Genomic DNA, 20248 nt, shown 5'->3' with positions numbered 1-20248 from the left:
CGGCGGTTCGATCATGTGGCCCGTTGCCATGGACACCACTGTGCATCATAACACAAACGCACATCCCATGGCACGCTCGATGCACTGTGCGGACGGACGCCTACGAGCGCATTCTTGGCGCCTTGATCACTGCAAGGTGAGCAGGCCGACACGGGGTTACCTTGAACGATTAGCGTCTTGACAGCCTGGAAGGCTAAACGCTTGGCGATTTTAATTGCATTCGCTCAAGTCTTGCTGTGAATGCGGGTAGTGAGGTCGTAGACGACTTCTTCGGTTACAGTGTTTCTGGGATAGATGATGTAGCGTCATGCTAACACGCAGGTTAGTGTTCCGCTTTAATATACTATTTCTTCTGTGTGCTTGCGTATGAAAATTAGTATGTTTTGTAATTACATTCGCTAGCACAAGCGCACTCGATGAGGGCTCCGTTCTGGACCATCTCTGTTTTCAATCTTGAAGAGAAGCTTGGTTATGTTAAAGCGAAACGTGCTGTGTTGAATACCGCATCGGCAGCAGTTCATCGCCGAATATTAGACGAATACCCTTAATCGCATAATCGATTGGAATAGCGTAAATTCAAATTTTATGAATTTTCTTCTTGAAGAAGCGTTGATATGCTTTTACAAGGGAAATTGGGTCTCGAATAGCAGTTCTTTCTTTTCCAAGTTGACTCGTCAGTCACTCGTACGTACCTATAGACCGTGGCGATAGTCTCACCATTTATCGGGGCAAGCTTTAGCTCCTCTAAACCTGTTGTCTTCTGCGGACCCAATTTACCACTCTCGTTCTTTCGTGCCGTTACGAGGCGCTCAGACAACGTGCCATACATCCTATTACACTGCCAGAAAATTAGCGTTGACTAAATGGATGTTGACAAACTGCTCATTCCAGGAGTGTTTGAACTAACCAGCAAAACCCACAGCGCTACTTGAAGTATACAACGTTTTGCTCTTTGTATACAAACACAGCCCAGGGGCCGACGACATCGCGCATTCGGTGTTAGTGGGAGGAGACGCCGTCGGTGACGAGCAGCGATGCAGCGGCAGCGGACGACCACGGGTGACCGCTGGCCGGCGCCGTGCCTTTGACGGCGCGGCGGGCTTTGCGGTTTTTTCCCGGGAAGCGCATTCAGAGCCGCAATGAACGTCCGGGTTCGGAGCGAGCAGCACAATCGGAGGCCCAGCGCACAGCGCTCTTCAGCTTGGCGGCCTCCGCTGTCACCGGCCACAACCAGAGAGTGTGCCTCTGCCTGGTATTCTGCGCTTGCCCCGCTGCGTCCGACATGGACGCCATGGGGCGCCCGACCATTCGCGGCGCGGCCCAGGCGTTGGTGTTGCTGTTCGGAGCATCCGTCATTGCAGGTACGCTAAGTAGTGCACGTACAAGTATTAACAGTTACCTTTCCGATGTGAATGGACGCGCCGTTTTAATAAATGTCGCGCGACGAGCAGAACGTTTCCAAGCTTTATTTGTTTAGTTATTTTTCTTCATTTCCGTGCAGTCAGCATCCAGTAACGGTCACTTCCCTTTCTCGAGTCAAAATATCGGTGTAATGAGTGACAGACACTGTTTTACCGCGCCAAGTCACTCTGGTAACTGTGAAGTAACGGCTTACACGATGGTTTGTTTATGATCTGGATAATTGTTTGCATATTTGCATATTCGATGATCTTCCAGTGAGAAATATCAGTTTCTTGAATGACAGTGACCCGGTAATGACGTAAGTGTCGTCTGCTAGGCGGTCATAAGGAAGAAGGACATCTCACTGTACACTTTACACCACTTCATAACCAGAAGTTTATTAATTTTTCCTACTCGTGCATGTTGTAGTAATCAGTAACTATGGATTTGTATGATTTCGGGACCAGTTTGTGATGTCGCTCTGCTACATGGGAGTTTCTTTGTATAAAACCTTACCAGGTACTACGGGGCATCACGCCTAGCATTTTAATTTTTGTACTAAGGATGACCAGTCTGCCTTATCTTAGCAACTCTCTCTCTCTCTCTCTGCGATAACCGCAATAACAGTAGTCTCAGCTCAAGAGCTCCATCAGGAAGTCTGATTTAAAATTTAAATAGCCGTATGATCTGTGAGGCTCCTAATACATCCAAAGTATTCAGCATGACCGTTGCTATAGGCCTTTCCTATTCTGGGCAGTGGATACGACATACAATATTTTGTGACAGAAATTTTTGTTAGGCGAAGACGTAAATAAAGGCCCTTGTACGCCGATGTAAGTTCTTCCTAAAGAAACCAGCGAGGCCAAAATTCATCCAGAATGCCCCGATGAATTTCACACAACCTACTACTTTTCTTTTGGACGCACACTTTTCTCAGCTGTAACATCATTATTCAGCTCCACCAACCTTGGCGTCCTCGTTGCTGGGAACTTTGGCGGACAGGCGGTTACGATCTTTCAAATCCCACGCCGGAATATTTATTGCCCGAACTGTGCCTCTAGTTCTCTTAATGACATCATAAAATACATTGAAAGGGTACATGCTTCATCGTGTAGTACCTCTCTATCGGTAGTGTACGCAAAACGTTTCTGCTCCCTTAACCCCTGGGTAATTCAACCATTTGACCTGGTCTTCGCGAACGAGTGATTAGGGAGTAACGCGCGCATGTGGAACAACGTCGTCACGCCTCGGAATGAGGAGTACGTAGCTTGATGGCGCAGCTGAATCGACAGCTTCAAAGGCAAGCGGAAAGCCAAATAGACAAAGGAAGTGGAAAGCGAACGCTACCTATGTAGAAAAGCGTGGGCGCACCGGGACAAGCAGCGCGCAACGCACATGACATGTCCGGTTGGTGCTCGCGTGAATGACCTACGAGCACGCAATCATGGCACTGTGGTCACTTCCGCTTTCGCTCTCTTTCGATAGCGGCGTCTGTCAGAGGCTCACAACGAAGCATCGCACTAACTCATCGGTGACCCGACTTCTTGAGGTGCCAGTTATTTACAGCAGCAGTGTGCTTGACCGGAGCTCGGTTGGTGCATTGTATTTGTGTTGTGATTTCTCGTGTGTTTTCCACGCAAATGGCGAAGTGGAAGGTCTAACCGGGTCATCCTCGTTAATGTAAGCACTTCGTGAAAAAATGGTAACACCGTATCGTATGACTGCTTCGGCCCTTAGCATTTCTTTTTTTTATTGACATGATGTAAGGAGATGTTGGCGCACGAATAAAGCGCCGGCTACTCCTTAGCTCTTGGAGTACATAGGGTCCATAAACATAAAGTGCATAGGGTCCAAATTTCTAATCACAATTAACCCGCAGTACATACAATATACAACTTAGCGTAACAGTCAAGACATAACATAACACTCAAAACAGCATATTCAACGATCACATATATGTGTACACACGATGATGTTAAAAAAATGAGCAGCAACTGTTGCATAACATAACCAAGACAAAAATAGTCAGCACGCACATAAATATACACTCTGCCGTTAATACAAAACAAAGCCTAAATGCGCTAGTAATGGCCAAGAATGCCACTCTCTTCAAGAAAAATGTTCAATGCTTTTAAAGCACCCTTCTGTAAGCCTCTTGTTGGCCACGGGCCCAAAAGTTTCCTTAAACTTAGCGGTCTGCGGTCTAATGTCCTTATCGATGATTTAAGTCGGCGTCTTGGTGCGTCGTGCAGTGGGCATTCTAGAAGGAGGTGATGTATGTCTTCATCTACGAATCCACAATCACATTCAGGAGTTTCAGCGCGGCCAACTTTGTGTAATAAATGCTTGCTGTAGGCAGTGCCTAGCCTTAATTATATGTTGTTTAGGCGAAGTTAGCGCTTTTATATAGCGTCGGCTACTCCTTTTCGCACATAATAGAATTCGTGAAAGTAACAGCAACGAGAAAAAGAAATTACACAAGAGAGCACCTAGAAACAGTTCACGAAAATGAGTCAAGGCATGAAACATCGCGTAACCACGAAGTCCATTCACACAGCAACGCGAAGAACAAAACACAATACTCTGTTGACGCCACACTATAGTGCACATAAAACTCAGTGACACGAACTCCGAGTATGTATAAATTAACAGTACACACAACAACTACTAACATAACACTGAAATTGGCAAAATCCAGTTTCTTTCCGACGCACGATATTTTATATATCTCTATACATTTATTCTATATATTTATATTGTTTCCTTTCCAATAAAATTTCAGTTGAGAGTCAGCGCTAGTCATGTTTGCTTCTTCTCTTTCGTCCGTCGTTTCCCGTGCGCGCTGCACTTTATGCATGATGACGAAATTTTAAGATGCCCTTGAGTTATAATGTAGGCTGAACAACCGCCTAGGTTATCATACTGCGTGCATAAAAGACCTACAGGAGGCCGACCAGTGGGCAATGCGAATGCCGCTGCATGATGTACGCCTGTGGGCGGGTTGAATAATCTATATGTATGAGACGGGATTTGGACTACGTTCACATTGGGTAGCCTTAGGGCCCTTGTAGCCCTGGAAAGTTTTGTGACCAGAGCTAACTGCGATGGAGCTGAGGTATTTCGTGGCCTATAAACACAGTGCCTCAGTCTCAGGAATGCAAGTACAAATAAGGCAGCACCCTGTTCTTTATTTTTTGCAGTACTTCTAATTTTAGCTATTTTGTTCTTACATTGTATTCGCTTTCTTTGCTTCTGTTTTTCCAGGCGCACTCAGGAGGGAAGAAGGGCTGGACCAGGGATCGTGGTTTCGAGACAATCCCATTAGTTCGAGGCTCACTGCCGAAGGTGCAGTTCACAGGTGGACCACTGACTCGGAACGCTTTGCCCAAGCCCTTCTGCAGAGTTCGGGAGATGTAGAAAACAGCTACAACAGTCAGGACGGTGACGTCGTTGCGGTTCCACCTACCGTTACCGTAGATCCTGAAGAATCTTTCCCTATACTGACAGCCAGCACATCATCAGATTACGGAGATTTCAGTGACGGCACCGCATCATTCCTGGTATCTTCAGACTTTGCCGCTAGTGAAACCTGGGAACTGTCCAGAACTTCAGTCGTGTATCCGGGACCTTCCGTGGCTTCTCATGGAACGACAGCCGGCCCTCTGACGCCAGAGCCTGAATTTATGACACCGTCGTTTTATAGTGAAACCGCGAGTGCGTTTTCGTTAGAATCTGACGGTCTGACATCGCCGTTTTCAGTTTTTTCAGACGAAAGCATCTCCGATGATACTGTCTTAATAACACCCTCGTTTCCCGTAGATAGCACAAGTGCACTCACACCAGCGCCTGACACTATGACGCCACTTTCAGCGAGCCCCGTGACACCCCTGCTTTCCTCCAGCTATATTTCTCTCCTAGACGAGTCGTTCGCAGTGACAGAGAGTGTTTCTTCGCTAGACATTGAAGACGTGAGCGTAACCAGTAGTATGTATTCGGGAAATGAATCGGGACCGGTGTTCAACAACGAGTCTTCGATGCAGCACACTTTGTTTCCGACAACCGCTGAGATTTCAACTTCCACTGATATCCAGAAAAACGTTTCTGCACCATATGACTCTGCAGTTGATCCATATCGGCATGTTGTAACTTCTGTTAATAGAGACAATGATACCATTCCACCGGTCATCGAGTCTTCCAGGTCTTCTCCTCAGCTGACCACTATGCCAACATCGACGAGCCCCTTCTATTCCTCAAGCTCGACGTCGTCCTCGTTATTAAGACCGGAAACGCTGTTACCTTTCACCACTAAACTGCTCCCTATAGAAAAGACATTCGATATCGAGACGGGATCCCGCTCCTTGAGTGCCGCCACAACGGAAATGCTACCAGCGGGAAAAACGGAAGCGTCGTACTTTTCCGGACCATCGGCCTTGTGGACTTCAGAAAAGGGCCGCGACCGGACGCCCTTGGGGAGTTGGCGCAGTAGTGCGGAATCCAACAGGCCGACGCTGTTGTGGTTTACCACGAGCCCGCCCGCGACGAGAAAGACGGACTGGTTTCTGACATCAGTGTCCAAGTGGTTTGTGCCGCCGTCAACGACCCTGCCGGATTGGAGTCGCAGCCCACCGGACGCCTTCGTCCGGCCAACCTCGGTGTTCAACTCGTTCGGTAACCTAGACAACGGGTCTGAGCCGTCTCCGGAAGCGCTGAATGATCAGATGAAGTATTGGATAAGGACAGGTACGTGACAGTGTGTCGATACTGAAGAACTTAAAGTTCGTTCGGGCTTCTAAAGTCGACTTCTCAATCAGTGAAATTGTTTTTAACGAAAGGCATGTTTGAATTTCCTGTGTATAATCGGGCAAATAAAAAATTCTACTTAAATCATTTAAACACCTGTCATTTTATGAGCCTAAAGTAAGGCGATGTCTCACACAAAACTGAACGCAATAAAAGCTATGTACTTGCCGTCACTAAAACGCTATACGTAACCCTGTGCGTGACTTCACCGCAGAAAAGACAGATAGTTCGTGTGCTCTGGACAATTCAATGCCTTTGCCACTCTTTGCTTAATTTAGGCCCCCATTCGGTAACGTTGTACATGTTTAATTTTAATTCAAACTGGTTTCTTAAGAAATCGCCATTGAAAGATGCCCACTTCTCGACTTTCACGATATTCAGCTGATCTTTACCGAGGCTCCTAGCAGTGTACTGAACGCATAAAGAATTCCCGACCACGCTTTCTTTTTTTTCTCGTTGAAGTCGTTCCTTGGCGCATGACAATTGCTCGTACAAATTTGTTGCTTGCTTGAGTGGATCGTTTTTTTATGACGTTCTTTGTATATACTTGCAGTGATGCGCATAGAGCGCTACAACCATTCAAACACTGAGAAACTTGCGAAGAACCTGGCATTCGTGTACGAAAAAGCATTCGCCCAGCGCCATGCTTCAAGGCGAGGGAGGCGCTACACTGGCAGATCCATGGCTGTTCAGGTCAGTGCTGTCCATAGTGAAAAGAATCGCTGCGGAAAGAGGAGTTCTTGTCTGCATAACTGGAACGTAGAGGTTGACTTTGCATGCTGTGAAAAAATAAAGCCGTGTATTTTTTTCGAATATAACGTGATCTTGCAGCGTAGTACCAAATGGAGCTACTAACTTGCATACCTATAAAATATGCAGTTGAATCTGTAAAAACAAGCTGGCATAAAGAGCCTTTATAGACATTCCTGATGATTAGCTTTCCATTGCATGACCAAGCAATTCATGCATTTCCTTGCCCCACTTATGCGATTGTCATATGCTGCTCCGCTGTCCACACGAAACTTGTAATGAAGTTCATATCAAAATGCTATCGCAAGGAGACTAGAGTTGGCTTTCTTACTTAACCTCTTCGCTTTCGCGCTGTATTTTAACACGAACCTGTTTTATGCCGGGGTATCTCCGTCACGGAAATACGTCAGCAAAATGAACGCCATCAGATGGCAAAGAAAAAAAGTATAAGAAAAACTTCTGCTGACAGGAGTGGAACCCTTGACCTCTCGGTCCGCGACGATGGCTGGCGGGCGTTTAGCCCACTGAGCTACCGCCAAACACATTACGGAGGCTACATGAACGCGCCTTTTATGTTTCACACTTTCCTCTCACAGCGTTCTTAGATGGATGGATGGATGGATGGATGGATGGATGGATGGATGGATGGATGGATGGATGGATGGATGGATGGATGGATGGATGGATGGATGGATGGATGGATGGATGCTATGAGCATCCCCTTGATAGCGGGGTGGTGACAAGTGTGCCACCAGGCTCGAAAAAACAAAAACCAAGAACGCGCCGTTGCTACGACCGTCCCATTCGGCGCGTTTCCAAAAGAAGTGTAATTTCGTCAACACTTTAATACCGCGAAGTGGCGGATTCAGCCCAAGCCTCTTTCATAGCATCCATCCATATCGAAAAATAGCTCTCCGACGCTCGCCTGGCTGTCGCAGCGCGTTCCCCGCTCGCCCTGTGGGAATTAGCGGCCAGCCTATAGAGGGAATACACGGCGCACGTTGCGTTTCTCTTCGTGTTTCACTACGCTTTGAAAGAGTGCATATTGAGTATCAGTGTTTATCATGCACTTGCTGATGCCATCTTTGCGCGGTATTCGCCATATGCGGTGTCCACGTATACGTTAAGAACTTTTGCTACCGCAAGGGTTAAATCATGATCATGGGTGTTAGTTGTCGGCACGGAGATGTGCCAGTAGGCGTAAACGTGAGTGAGTGCGTCCACATCAAGCGGTGCTGTATATGCCAAACAACAATAGACATTGTACAAGCTCTCATATACCTATTCACTATAAACAATCAACTACATCTGTAACGACACGTTTTACTTTCGTGTTATACCGATTTCTATGAATGAGGTATCAGCCACCTTTTTGACATGGCATGTAATACAGTGTGCGTTTGCTCAGACGATAAGAAAATACTAAGACACACATTATCGCATTACACTAATACAGTAGCCATATGTGAGGCTGTATGAGCTAGGAAAACACAAGCAATTATTTCTATTCATAGGGTATGATTTTATTATGCCCTTTTTTGTTTTCTTACTGCTGACCTCTTTTAACCTGCAACAATAGCATGCTCCTTGCTTCCCTTCATTCCACGCGCTGAGCTTGGGTGTGGACTGTAGCAGTCTTGGTACTTAGGTTGCGTAATTCTGAATTACCATGACAACAGCCCCGAAAACAGAGAGGAAGCCGAAGCAATCGAGTACAACCTCCTACATTTGGCTTTCCTTCAAAGACATATTGTTTGATTATAGCCTTTTCTTACAGAATGGACTTGTACCACTCCTGGTCTGGTAAGGGGGCGTGTTAGAATGGCGTGAACTCTGAAAAATCTTATCCTAGCAGTGCTGCTACCTTACCTCTCGTTATATGGTACGGCCGAGTGAAACCTAAAAGCCATGTTTCGAAGCCGTCGGTGATCTATGAGAAACTTCATCCAGCATGCAGTGCTGCTTACACTCGAAGAAAGCTACTAAAAGGTGGAAATAGAAAAACTTAAATCTCTCGTTTCCCCTCTACCCCACATATCGAGTACAGGGATCAATTATTCACTTACAGTGATCTCACTGAGCACTTTTTTCTAGGCAGACTAGAGTTCCCTTTCCCGGATAAGAAATTAACGCGCTCACGTTACGCTTGCTCCAGACGAACTCATACCCCAACCCCTTACGCATGAGGCTTATCGAACCAGACAACGACGGACAACACGTGTGTTAACAGTGCACTGAACGTGCAGACTTCAACCATATCCTGTATGGTTGTGCATCGAGTGACGCTTACGCCAAGAACAAGGAACATTGGGACAAAGTGCTAAAAAGTGCTTCCCTGTAGGACCAACTTCGGGCTGTCCAGGAGGTCCGCGAGGCGGCGGAGAGCTTCGGACTCTCTGTCCCGATGTAGGAGGTGCTCTCCACCCTTAGCGCCTAACCGAGTGTCTTTCAGGCAGTGGCGTATTTTTCTAGCGACGGCATATTTTTCTAGCGACGGCATATTTTTCTAGCGACGGCATACAGAGCACAAAATGACACTCGACCACACTTACCTGCCCGGACCTCACGTCGGATCAAGGGCGTGCCCTCCCCCTCCCCCCCTCCCCTCACCGCGAAAAAAATTTTCGCCTACGCCACTGCCGTCAGGACCCCTTCTTTGGGCAATACAGTTTTACTACCACCACCAAACAGACACAGTGACACAGAGGTGGCTTGCCTCTGTTTGTATGCTTTCTATCTCTCAGTTTTTCCTATTTCTAGGCTTTATTGCTTTCTTCGAGTGTAACCATGTACCAACTTACCCAACAAGCAAGTGTCCTCAGCAATACTTCTGCCCCACTTTCCATTATACGTCACGGCAGTAGAGCTGAATGTAACCACTACATTATCTCGCCGTCTGTTGTTTTTCAGGTGGTGAATCTCTCTGTGGACTATAAGGACCAGCTCATGTCTCTCGTCTACACGCTGTCGCAAGAGGGCAAACCTGTGCCGGCGGAGATAGCAGTGGACGCCATGTCTGTGGTCAACGAGACAGACATGTCTCGGCTGCTTGGTTACCCGGTCGTCGTAAAGGCTGAGCGTGAGTATACAACGTGGAATTGTGCATTTCACTCGACGCCGGCGAGTGTTTGTCAAACCCGCTTAAATATTTTGCTCAGTTAACGCTATCTCTAGCGACAGTATTCGGAAAGGAGTATTCGACGGGTACTGTGAACTTTGCGCCGACTGCCAAAAAAAAAAAGAATTAAAAAGAAGCCATCTTCCCCAACCAGCTTCTTATCGCAGCACAATAAGGTCAATAAGAATTTTTTTCATACATTGCCGCATTAAAACTATCTTTGTAAGATCAACACGCGCATCAACTTTGCTCGGAGGTTTTGCGGTAAAACCTGTAACAATTATTCGCCTCTTAATTCAGACAGCTACCTTTTTTTTAGATTGCACCACCATTATCGAAGCAAGTGTCGTAAGACATACCTCACCATTTTGATGTTCAAAGATGCTGTGACGCTAAAACTACACAAACTGTGTTTGTCTCGTCGAATGGATCTCAAGGTGAATTATGTCGTAGTAGACGAAATTCACATTATACCGAGGATTTCGTTTTCTTAGTCGGCGGTGCTACGTAGCGTGGATAATATAACCACGGAAGCTGTCGCGCTGAAACTTTCTTATTCATCTGTGCATAAAATCTTTAGTTCCCATTTTCATCTCATTACCTTGCACTAAGCTTATAGCTGCTAGCTATAAAAAACTTCAGTGCGTTACAGCCAAACCACGATATGATGAAAACGGATATAATAAATTATCAGTTGCCTTTCGTACAACGTTAGAGAATACGCGCTTATAACGAATTTTCAGATATAGCGAGGGTTTTTTCGTGTTAGACGCGACTTTGTTACAACGATGTCTGACTGTATTTCCTGGTTGTCTACAAAGCTGCATGCGTGACTGATCTACTTGCCTGCCTGACTATACCTTCCAGCTTACGTGAAGCCAACGAAAACAGAGTCAGTCTCGCGGCTGGCATGGATAGTAGCAGGTGTTCTGGTGTCCATCTTTGCCCTCGTCTTGCTGTTCTTGGTGCTTTACTGCAAGTGCTGCCGACCGAAAGTGCATCGCAGTCCGTTCAGCGATTCCGGCTCTGTTCGCTCTTACGGCCGAGCCAATAGGCGTAAAGTAAGTTTACCGGACTTAGTTTTTCTTCGCTGGTGTGAGTGGTGCACCCGTTCAGGTTGTGAGCCCGACTGTATGAAACTGAGATAGTGATGTCACCAACATTGCGGTGACGTGACACTGCGAATGAGAAAAAAAAAAACAGCAACTCAAAGTTTCGCCCTAAGGGCGAAGGAATGAATGCGATATCAGCAAATTGTAATGTTACACCTTATAAAAAGGGCTCATTTAGTAGAACATTAAATGTTACCACAAAGAAAGTTGGTGTCATTTGCTTCGGAAAAACCTGGTCAGTAAAGATGAATGTTGTATAATCATGCATAACCTCGCTTTCAGAGGTTTCTTTCAGAGTGTTCCGCTGCGTTAGCACTCTTGCTAACTCCTTTTTCCCCCTCTCTCTATTTCCACTTTCACTCAGTCCCAGCGGGGTAACAAACCATACGCTCGTCTTTTTTTTTTTTAACTCTTTCTCTCCTTGCTTTCTCTTAAACTGTCTCTCTGCACAGCGTACTTGAAATTAACAATTTGTTGTTGCACCACATGTACGTAAACGTCTTTTTTTTTTTTACACACAACTCTCGCTATTTCGCTTTCCACGCCGTCATTACACTTAAACCTACACAGACAATTGCAGTTAGCATATTCCAAACGTCGCGTATGTTTTCCTTGCTTAATGAATATGCCCTGGGAAAGAAGTTTGGATTACTAAGTTCTTGCATACTCTTAAAAACACACTTGGAAACGTACTTAAAGGCATCAAAGTTCGCCGCTCTAATAGAAATAATGGTTAGAAGCGTAAGCAAACACCTACATATGCAGGAAATCAAAGCTTTGTAACTCAGAGTGCAACGTTGTCCGTCATTTGCATATAGTAGAGCAACTCGCGTTGTGTGCCGGCCATGGTTCTGTGTTATAGATGTTTGAAGAGTCTGCCGGAAAGTTCGGATCGCTCGGTGAAAAAACCTACAAGGACGTGTTCACAAGCCCCATGCATGTGCCGTCAGCGCCTCCGGTGGAATCAGACGTGCTAACAACGTAAGTAATGCGTCACTTGAATAGAGTAGGGACATTATCGAAGAGGAGCTCTCAAGCTTTGCTCGTAGCAAGTCCAAGAGCAGAGTTACCGAACATGATGAAAGAAAGGAACGAAAAGTTAACATAAACGAGTAAAAATACCCTGGACGTTAGAAACACTCGAAGTTGGTTCACTCAGCCTAAGCGCAATTTAAACTGTTACGTTGACTTGACGATTGCATCCTCGCGCAAAACATTTGTATTCCACACTTACCGCGCCATGCTCTTGGTATCTAGCGTGCATTGCAAATATATGTGCACAAGACTTCCACTCAAACTAGAAATTCCTATGGAATTAACGGAAGCAATTCACTTGCAGTATTGCGACGCTTGCACATTAGTACCCAACTGCGATTGGCTTGAGCTCAAAGAAAAAAAAAATATGAATAAACAAGAGAGCTTTCACACTGTAAAGGCAGTGTTATGAAACTACAAATGAAATAATCGTCCGAACTCATGGCCGAATATACGTAAAACTGCACATAGCAAATTGTGCATAAGAAAAATAAAGAAGAAGCAGACAGTCTGAAACTTCATCGGCTGTCACGAATGCCTTCACACGGGGCACTTCGAAACAAGTTATCTTAGGCATAGTTTGAGTACAGACTTGACTTTTTGCGCAATTAACTTGTACCTTAGCATAGTGCCACTGCGATCGCATTTTCTTTCATAGGGATTGCAACAGAGCCGCTGATGTGTAGGGCATGCGAGATCGCGCGCAACAGATGTCGCTTTCAGCGTGACTGGCAATGCATGGGGATAATAAATGGGGAGATCTAATTTTGTTAGGAGGGGGAAGCGTACACTTAACGAAAGCTTATTCACAATTTATCGGGATTTCTTACTGGTGAAGAACTCGAAGTCTGTACACGTGAATCTACACTACGACAGGGGAGCTGTTTCTACGGCCGTGATCGAACAATTCGTTCATTTTTACCGTTCTACCATTTACTGTTTAAGGGAAGCTCACGAGCCTTCGGTACGCTACCGAAATCTAAAATGTCACGGGAGGCGAATGAAATAAGAAAGAAGGACAAGTTGATCTCTTATGTTGCGAGATGGAGCTCAGGCAAGGCTTGTCCTGTTTAGGTTTGCACTAAGTTGCGTCGTGTTGCCTCACGAAAAGTTGCTCATAGCACGATGACCTCTCATTAGCAGCACCATCGACTACGGCGTCGCTCGCTGTGGAAATCGCTGAGCTCTGGTACGGTCGCTGCAGCAAGGGCGTCTTCTTTTCATCACGAGCCATTAATCCACTTAGCAATCCTATACACTGCCGAGCGTGTCGCAAGTACCCTCAGCTTGGCACATCTTTTTTGCCAGTTCACATGCTCGCTCGGTGCCCGTGAATTAAACATAAAATTCAATTTGTAGTTGATTATGCGTGGGTATAGCACATTGCACGAAAGAGCTCGCCCTCTATTTTAACATTTGCCCTGTTCAACATCGTTAAAGCGACGCCACCCTGTGCACATTTTCAGGAATCGTGATTTCATCTTACTGCGAGTCAGTGAGCGAACCGTTCTGACGAGCTTCCTGACAAGAAGCTTACACTCCGCCAGGCTTAGCAATAACTCTTTGTTTTCCACACTAGAGGCGAGTTTGGGAGATCGTTATTAGACAACGCAGAAGATGTCTCCTGAGTTTGGTAACATCGCACTTAATGCTCGGGAAGATTTCAGTGGCAAAGTTATGAGTTTTTTTTTTTACTTGCTACCGCAGACGATCCAGGCCGAAGAATCTCAGCGAGTATTTCGTAAGCAAGGCTTACGAACCAGACCGGGGAGTGCGGGCATCAGCGGCTGCAAGCAGCAGACTGCGTGTTAATCCTGATTACGATGAAGGTACGACGGCACACCTGACGAATGCGTGAGCATTTATTGTATGCCCGAGAATGTCGCAGATTGAAATCAAACCACTTGGTGTATTAGGGAATGATCTGTCTCAAAAGTGGCATGGCGGTGTGTTCTTTAGACTCTTGAGAGAAATGCCTCAAGACGGCATTGTTTCATTCAGGGGCGTAGCCAAGGGGGGGGTGGGTTGGGGGGTTCAACCCCACCCCCCCCCTGGCTACGCCCCTGAATGAAACAATGCCGTCTTGAGGCATTTCTCTCAAGAGTCTAAAGAACACCCCCCCCCTCTAAATTTTTCAGTTTTGCTTGTGTATATATACACGCACACATACGAACACACGCACGAACATACATAAAGTATGGTTGAACCCCCCCGAAAAAAATTTCTGGCTACGCCCCTGGTTTCATTCAACAAATTCTAAAGTGAACTCGCCTGAGCGAGATAAAATCACGTAAGAAACTGCCATGTGTGCACGGCGCTTTCAAGTAAAGATGATCCACGTCCTAAGTAAATTATTATAATGGGGTACGCATCGGAGAGCGTTAATGTACAATTCCTCCTGGCTTTATTGACTTCCCATTTCGCTTTTAATTCGGCTCATGTGGTTTCGTGGGCCCGCTGTCGTCAAGTTTTTTTTTTCTTTTGGGATTTAGTTTAAGATGATTCCCTCCTCAACTGATCTCTAACGCAGCACATTGTGCATCTCTCGTCTATATCATGTGCTGCATGAACATATGTACAGTACGGTCCACTGTTGAACGGAACACTCGATTGAGCACCTTTTATATAGGTGGCCCTCTAACAGCAAGTGGATAAGGAAACATTGTTCCTACACGGCACTAGTCTGTCAAAATGAGTCGGAACTGTCAACCATCAGTAGTCTTACGCAAATCTAAGCCTTTGATTTTGCAAGAGAACGACATCCGGACATGCCCTGCACGCGCGTTCTCCTTTAACAGTGGACCCGTCTGTACAGGGCACGCGCTAGCAAGCAGAAATGAAACGGCACAGATCTCATTTGATACTTCCCCACGCTATATATAAGCTGCACACTCTTGCAGCCTTACGGTGTGACAAAGCTCCACAGTGACCCAGCTCTTTCTATCACGACGCAGTCAGTCCAGGCTTGGACGAGATCAAAGGAGGCTTATTCGATCACGTGCCTCCGCCTCCATTAGACTCGGCGGACTGCCCCCTGCCGCTACCTCGTAAGAACTTGCAGATGGATGTTCATCAAGGGGATTTGGATAGCGACAGCGACACCTCGTAAGGGACTTGGATATTACCATTGTATTTGCTTTACTGGTTCGATGTCCGCGTGATTATGTAAGTCCTGAGGTATATGCACGGGATGTTCCGCACGCCTAGCAAGTAAAATATAAAGCCGTAATCACCACGCAGTGCAGTAGCTTGCGTTGCGCGCATGTTTAATTTCCAACAACGTAACGCAGAACAGAAGCAAGCACGCAGCCATCAAATGCAAAGTGGTGTGCGTCGTCACAGGATTATGAAGTTCGGAATAAGGGATAATTAATGCAGAAAGAGATCGGCTGCTTTTCAAGTTCAAACGCGATTGCTATTTTTTTGGGGGAACTCTAAACAATGAGCTGCCTCATCGTAGACTTCATATATCGGCTAAAGTTCTATGCAATATTTTTTTTCGTCTTTGTACGCGCTACCACTCCATACGCGCTTACCATTGCTGATTTGTTTTACACGCGCTTGTACGTACTTCGCAGTATATTTGTCTTTGTTGTAGAACAAAGATGAACGTGCTTATGTAAGTCCTTAGGTATATGCGTACACTTACACGAGCAGCCGTAAAGAAAGAAAGAAAGAAAGAAAGAAAGAAAGAAAGAAAGAAAGAAAGAAAGAAAGAAAGAAAGAAAGAAAGAAAGAAAGAAAGAAAGAAAGAAAGAAAGAAAGAAAGAAAGAAAGAAAGAAAGAAAGAAAGAAAGAAAGAATTTTCTTTGTGACCAGTTTGCTTAGCCTGGATTTCAAGAAATCTGGATTTATGGAATCAAGAAAGCACTGGCGTGGTCTCACATAGGAGTAGAAGGACGAAATCAAGTTTACAGTCATGGCATGCACATTTTTAAACAAGAATGTATTTGTTGCGCACAGTTTTTCTGGAGCTACCGCACGCGCCAGTGTACTGTGTCGCAAACTTTGTACGAACGTACTCGTTTCTTCATTGCCGTGTGTGCTAAATTGCATGACCCGCCCGTCAGCCTCGAATCAACCACGACGGCTGAATCGGCCGAAGAAAAGACGGCAACAAGCGCACAGGAAAGTGTCTCTACATCATTGCTTTCTGACGAGGTAAGCATAAGGGTGTTAGACCTCTTGGACGACTTAACTTCTTCCCTACCCGCATTCACGTTCGTGGACATGACTTCTTAAGCAAACTACACACCCGCAAACTGCTAAATGTCATTGAAAACTTGCGGCTTCGTGGCCCAGTGTGTCCTTTACCCATACTCTAAGAGTGAACAGCAGAAGTCAACATTAGCGGTTGGTGTGTACACGTAAGGACACGACGATGAGAAGCTCGCACATCGTGAGGCTGCTTAAGCCCAACTACATAAAGTCGCGCAATTAATATTTTTTTTTCATACAAAGTAACGTGAACAAACGTTATGCTCTTGGTCTTTGGCAACCATCCAAAAATATTTAAAGCACTGAAACCCAGAATACGCAGTCATGGGGGTGTTTTACCACGCTTGCAATTAATGTCGCCGTTTGTGGACACCCATTCTTACCTTTTGAAAATAAAATTTTTGTTGCAATGGTTTTTATTTGCAGTTGTGGAACCATTTTAAGTAAAATAATTCAAACTGCATCTCTTTCTCTGGCCTGCAACTAGTTCCGATATTGAATAGGTTAAAAGACTGAATCACTGAGTTATCGCAGTAAATTCACCAAAGCACCGGCCTAAGTATCTTCCACAAATGTTTATAATGCCACGAGCGCTTCTTTTGTTATTATTATGTAACTGGTCCATTGCACTGCTACCTTCGTCTACGTCACGACCCCGCGACACTACCTTGATCGTCCATCGGGCTTCGTGAGGTAGAAGCTTAAAATTAACAGTAGTGAGTTTGCAGCGTAATCTGCCAAAGGATTTCGGCCTTTGGAACCCCCGAACGTAATGTACATATCGGTGCACTCGGGATGATACCAAAAAAAAAAGTTTATTCATTACTCGGAGTGCACAAAATTGGTTAGTGCGACGTCAAGCGCGGCAAGCATGTGCTCACCTTGTCATGGGAACCGAGACCAAGTGCCCAGTGGTGTTTGCATTCGTTATGAACGTGAAATACCTGACGAGCTGCCTTGGCTAGAGCCGCTGTCACACCAGGTATTTTTGATCATTACCAAACGCGATCGCACTCCAACTTTTTGAATCGCGATTGGTTCGTCTGCGCGCAGGCTGTAAAAGTGGATGATAGTGGCGATTTGGGCTTGTTGGTATGGTTGCATGATAATTGATGGTAATGCAGGACAAAGACACGGACAAAAGAAGGCCCATGAGACACCACAGCGCTAACTTTCAACAACTATTTTATTACCAGCTGATCTCGCTAGTATATGTACTCTCTCACGGTCATACGTCACATGTGCATAGCTCTGACACCCATAAAATTGTAACCTACACGCGTACATCACAAACGCGACAACACTGTATCAAACGCATTTTTCTTATAGTGCTTATCCATAAAACCGTTTATCGCGAATACATGTAATCTAGTTCCTTATTCGACAACACCACTGACGGACTGCTCACACCAGCGTCACCAAACGCTGAAATCCTGCTAGCCTCCATTATCAATCGCGTCATCTCGCACCTACTCCTACTCATAATGGCCGTGTTGAGGTGTTTATTAGACGGCAATCGGCGACGATGCTCAATGGCGACAGTCAAGCAAGAACACGAGCTCAGAGCGCGAGCGGGAAGAGCCCAAGCAGCAGCAGCGGTGGTGGCTACGAATGGCATACTAAATTGTACTCTACCTACAGGTGGATTCGACACACCGATCAAGACAGCGGTTTGGCCTCAACCCCCGTGCTCATAATCTTGGATCCGCAAAACCTGCGCCTGCGTGAAGGTTTCCGGTGGCACTCCTCAGCACATCATTATAACCTGCGCAGATCATCGACTCGTAGCGCTTCGCTGCTGGATAAAAGGCCCTGCAAGTTCCCTCAGCCAGCCAGTTTAGCAGCAGCGGTGGTGGCTACGAATGGCATACTAAATTGTACTCTACCTACAGGTGGATTCGACACACCGATCAAGACAGCGGTTTGGCCTCAACCCCCGTGCTCATAATCTTGGATCCGCAAAACCTGCGCCTGCGTGAAGGTTTCCGGTGGCACTCCTCAGCACATCATTATAACCTGCGCAGATCATCGACTCGTAGCGCTTCGCTGCTGGATAAAAGGCCCTGCAAGTTCCCTCAGCCAGCCAGTTTAGCAGCAGCGGTGGTGGCTACGAATGGCATACTAAATTGTACTCTACCTACAGGTGTGCATCCCACCTTCTTTATATATTCTCTTGTTTTACGCCGCTTCTGCTGCTGCTTCTAGAGCTTTGTACAACCTCGTGATGCCTACGTGCGCTGAGCTTGCAAAACGTTTAGAAGTGTTAGAAAATGTGTTGCAGGGGAAACTTAGTGCAGTCGTTGAGGATGTTGTTTCCCGCGCTATATCACGGATGGATGCTCTCCCAAATCAATCGATAGAAAAGTTGAAAAAAGAAATCGACGAGTTCAAAATGAGTGTGAACTTCCTCAATGAAACAGTTGAAAAACTGAAGGCTGACCAGAAACATTTGCTAGCTGAAAATAAGACTTTGAGTGCTCGGAACTCTGAACTCGAAAAGAGAATTGCTGAGATGGAACAATACTCCCGTAAAAATAACATAGAAATCAAAGGAGTTCCGTGCACTCAGGGTGAAAGCTGCCGAGCAATTCTTCAGAGCATTGGTAACAAAATTCAATGCCCCCTTTCTGACTCTGATGTTGACATAGTTCATCGCGTACCCTCAAGCTCAAATACAAAACATCTCATAGCACGCTTTTGTTCTAGATCAAAGAAGGCTGAATTCATAAGCAAGGCACGAAAGGCACGGTTGCAGACTAGCGATCTTGGCTTTTCAGGAAATGATGCTCGGCCCGTATACATAAATGATCACCTGACCCAGCAAAACAAGAAAATTTTCGCAATGGCCCTTAATCTGAAGAAAGAAAGAAAATGGCAATTTTTGTGGACGGATGACTGTCAGATCAAGGCCCGCAAAACCACTGACAGCCGTGTATTTCGAATTCGAGACGAAGCTGATCTAAGCGTATTCTCAAACTAAGCTCTTCTCATATCGTGACGTCACAATGCCTTACATTGCCACTGATAACCTTCAGTCTTTATCATCTCAGACCTATAACTCGATCATTCATTTTAACGCGCGCAGTCTCCGCAAACACTTCGATGATTATCAGGCCCTTTTTTGCTCTCTTCGCTTTCCGTTTTCGATAATCTGTGTTTCCGAGACTTGGCTTACCGACTCGGATAGAAATTTGTTTTGCTTTCCGAACTACAATGCAGAGTACAATCATCGTGCGTCCTCGTGTCATGGGGGCGCCGCGATATTCATATCTAACAATGTTAGCTACAAACGTAGAACTGACCTGGTTCTTGATGTACCCGATTGTGAAGCAGTTTGGGTAGAAATTGATAGTCCTGATTTCAATAGCAACTCGCGCAAAATTGTACTCGGTTGCATATATCGTTCACCTAGCTCTTCCGTGCCGAACTTTTGCTCCGCCCTTGACGTCTTGCTTCATTCACTCACGCAAGAAAACAAATATATAGTCATCATGGGTGACATCAATATCAATATTTTGGATTATTCAAGTTCTAGTCTATATATAAACACTTTTCTTGGATATGGCCTTGATTCGCTCTTAAACGAACCCACCCGCTGTGTGGGAAACACTCCTGGTACTTTAATTGATCACGCCCTAACGAATCTTCTTACTCCTCCCGAGGCTTTTATCATTCGTGCCAATATTACTGACCACTTCCCCGTGGCGCTTCGCTTTCATCGCGTGGCCACTCCTTCAAATACTTGCTTCTCCAAGTCGGTCTTTGACAAAAAGAAGTTTACTGATTCAATAGGTGTAATAAACTGGTCCCACGT

General features: G+C 45.7%; 1 protein-coding gene across 1 annotated transcript in view; it reads left to right on the top strand.

Moving 5' to 3' along the window:
• The first annotated feature begins 1282 nt into the window (after positions 1-1282).
• Positions 1283-20248, top strand: part of LOC119381750 (uncharacterized) — a 29704-nt gene continuing 10738 nt past the window's right edge. The window contains exons 1-9 of the mRNA XM_037649516.2: positions 1283-1361; positions 4666-6141; positions 6755-6894; positions 9862-10030; positions 10937-11130; positions 12044-12162; positions 13924-14045; positions 15171-15321; positions 16287-16377. Coding sequence (XP_037505444.1) covers positions 1283-1361; positions 4666-6141; positions 6755-6894; positions 9862-10030; positions 10937-11130; positions 12044-12162; positions 13924-14045; positions 15171-15321; positions 16287-16377 — 2541 coding nt within the window. The remainder of the gene's footprint in view (positions 1362-4665; positions 6142-6754; positions 6895-9861; positions 10031-10936; positions 11131-12043; positions 12163-13923; positions 14046-15170; positions 15322-16286; positions 16378-20248) is intronic.

This window comes from Rhipicephalus sanguineus, chromosome 2 (assembly GCF_013339695.2).
Source record: "Rhipicephalus sanguineus isolate Rsan-2018 chromosome 2, BIME_Rsan_1.4, whole genome shotgun sequence".
Taxonomy (NCBI): Eukaryota; Metazoa; Arthropoda; class Arachnida; order Ixodida; family Ixodidae; genus Rhipicephalus; species Rhipicephalus sanguineus.
The sequence above is the reverse complement of the archived record's forward strand: the minus strand, read 5'-3'. Positions and strand labels throughout refer to the sequence as shown.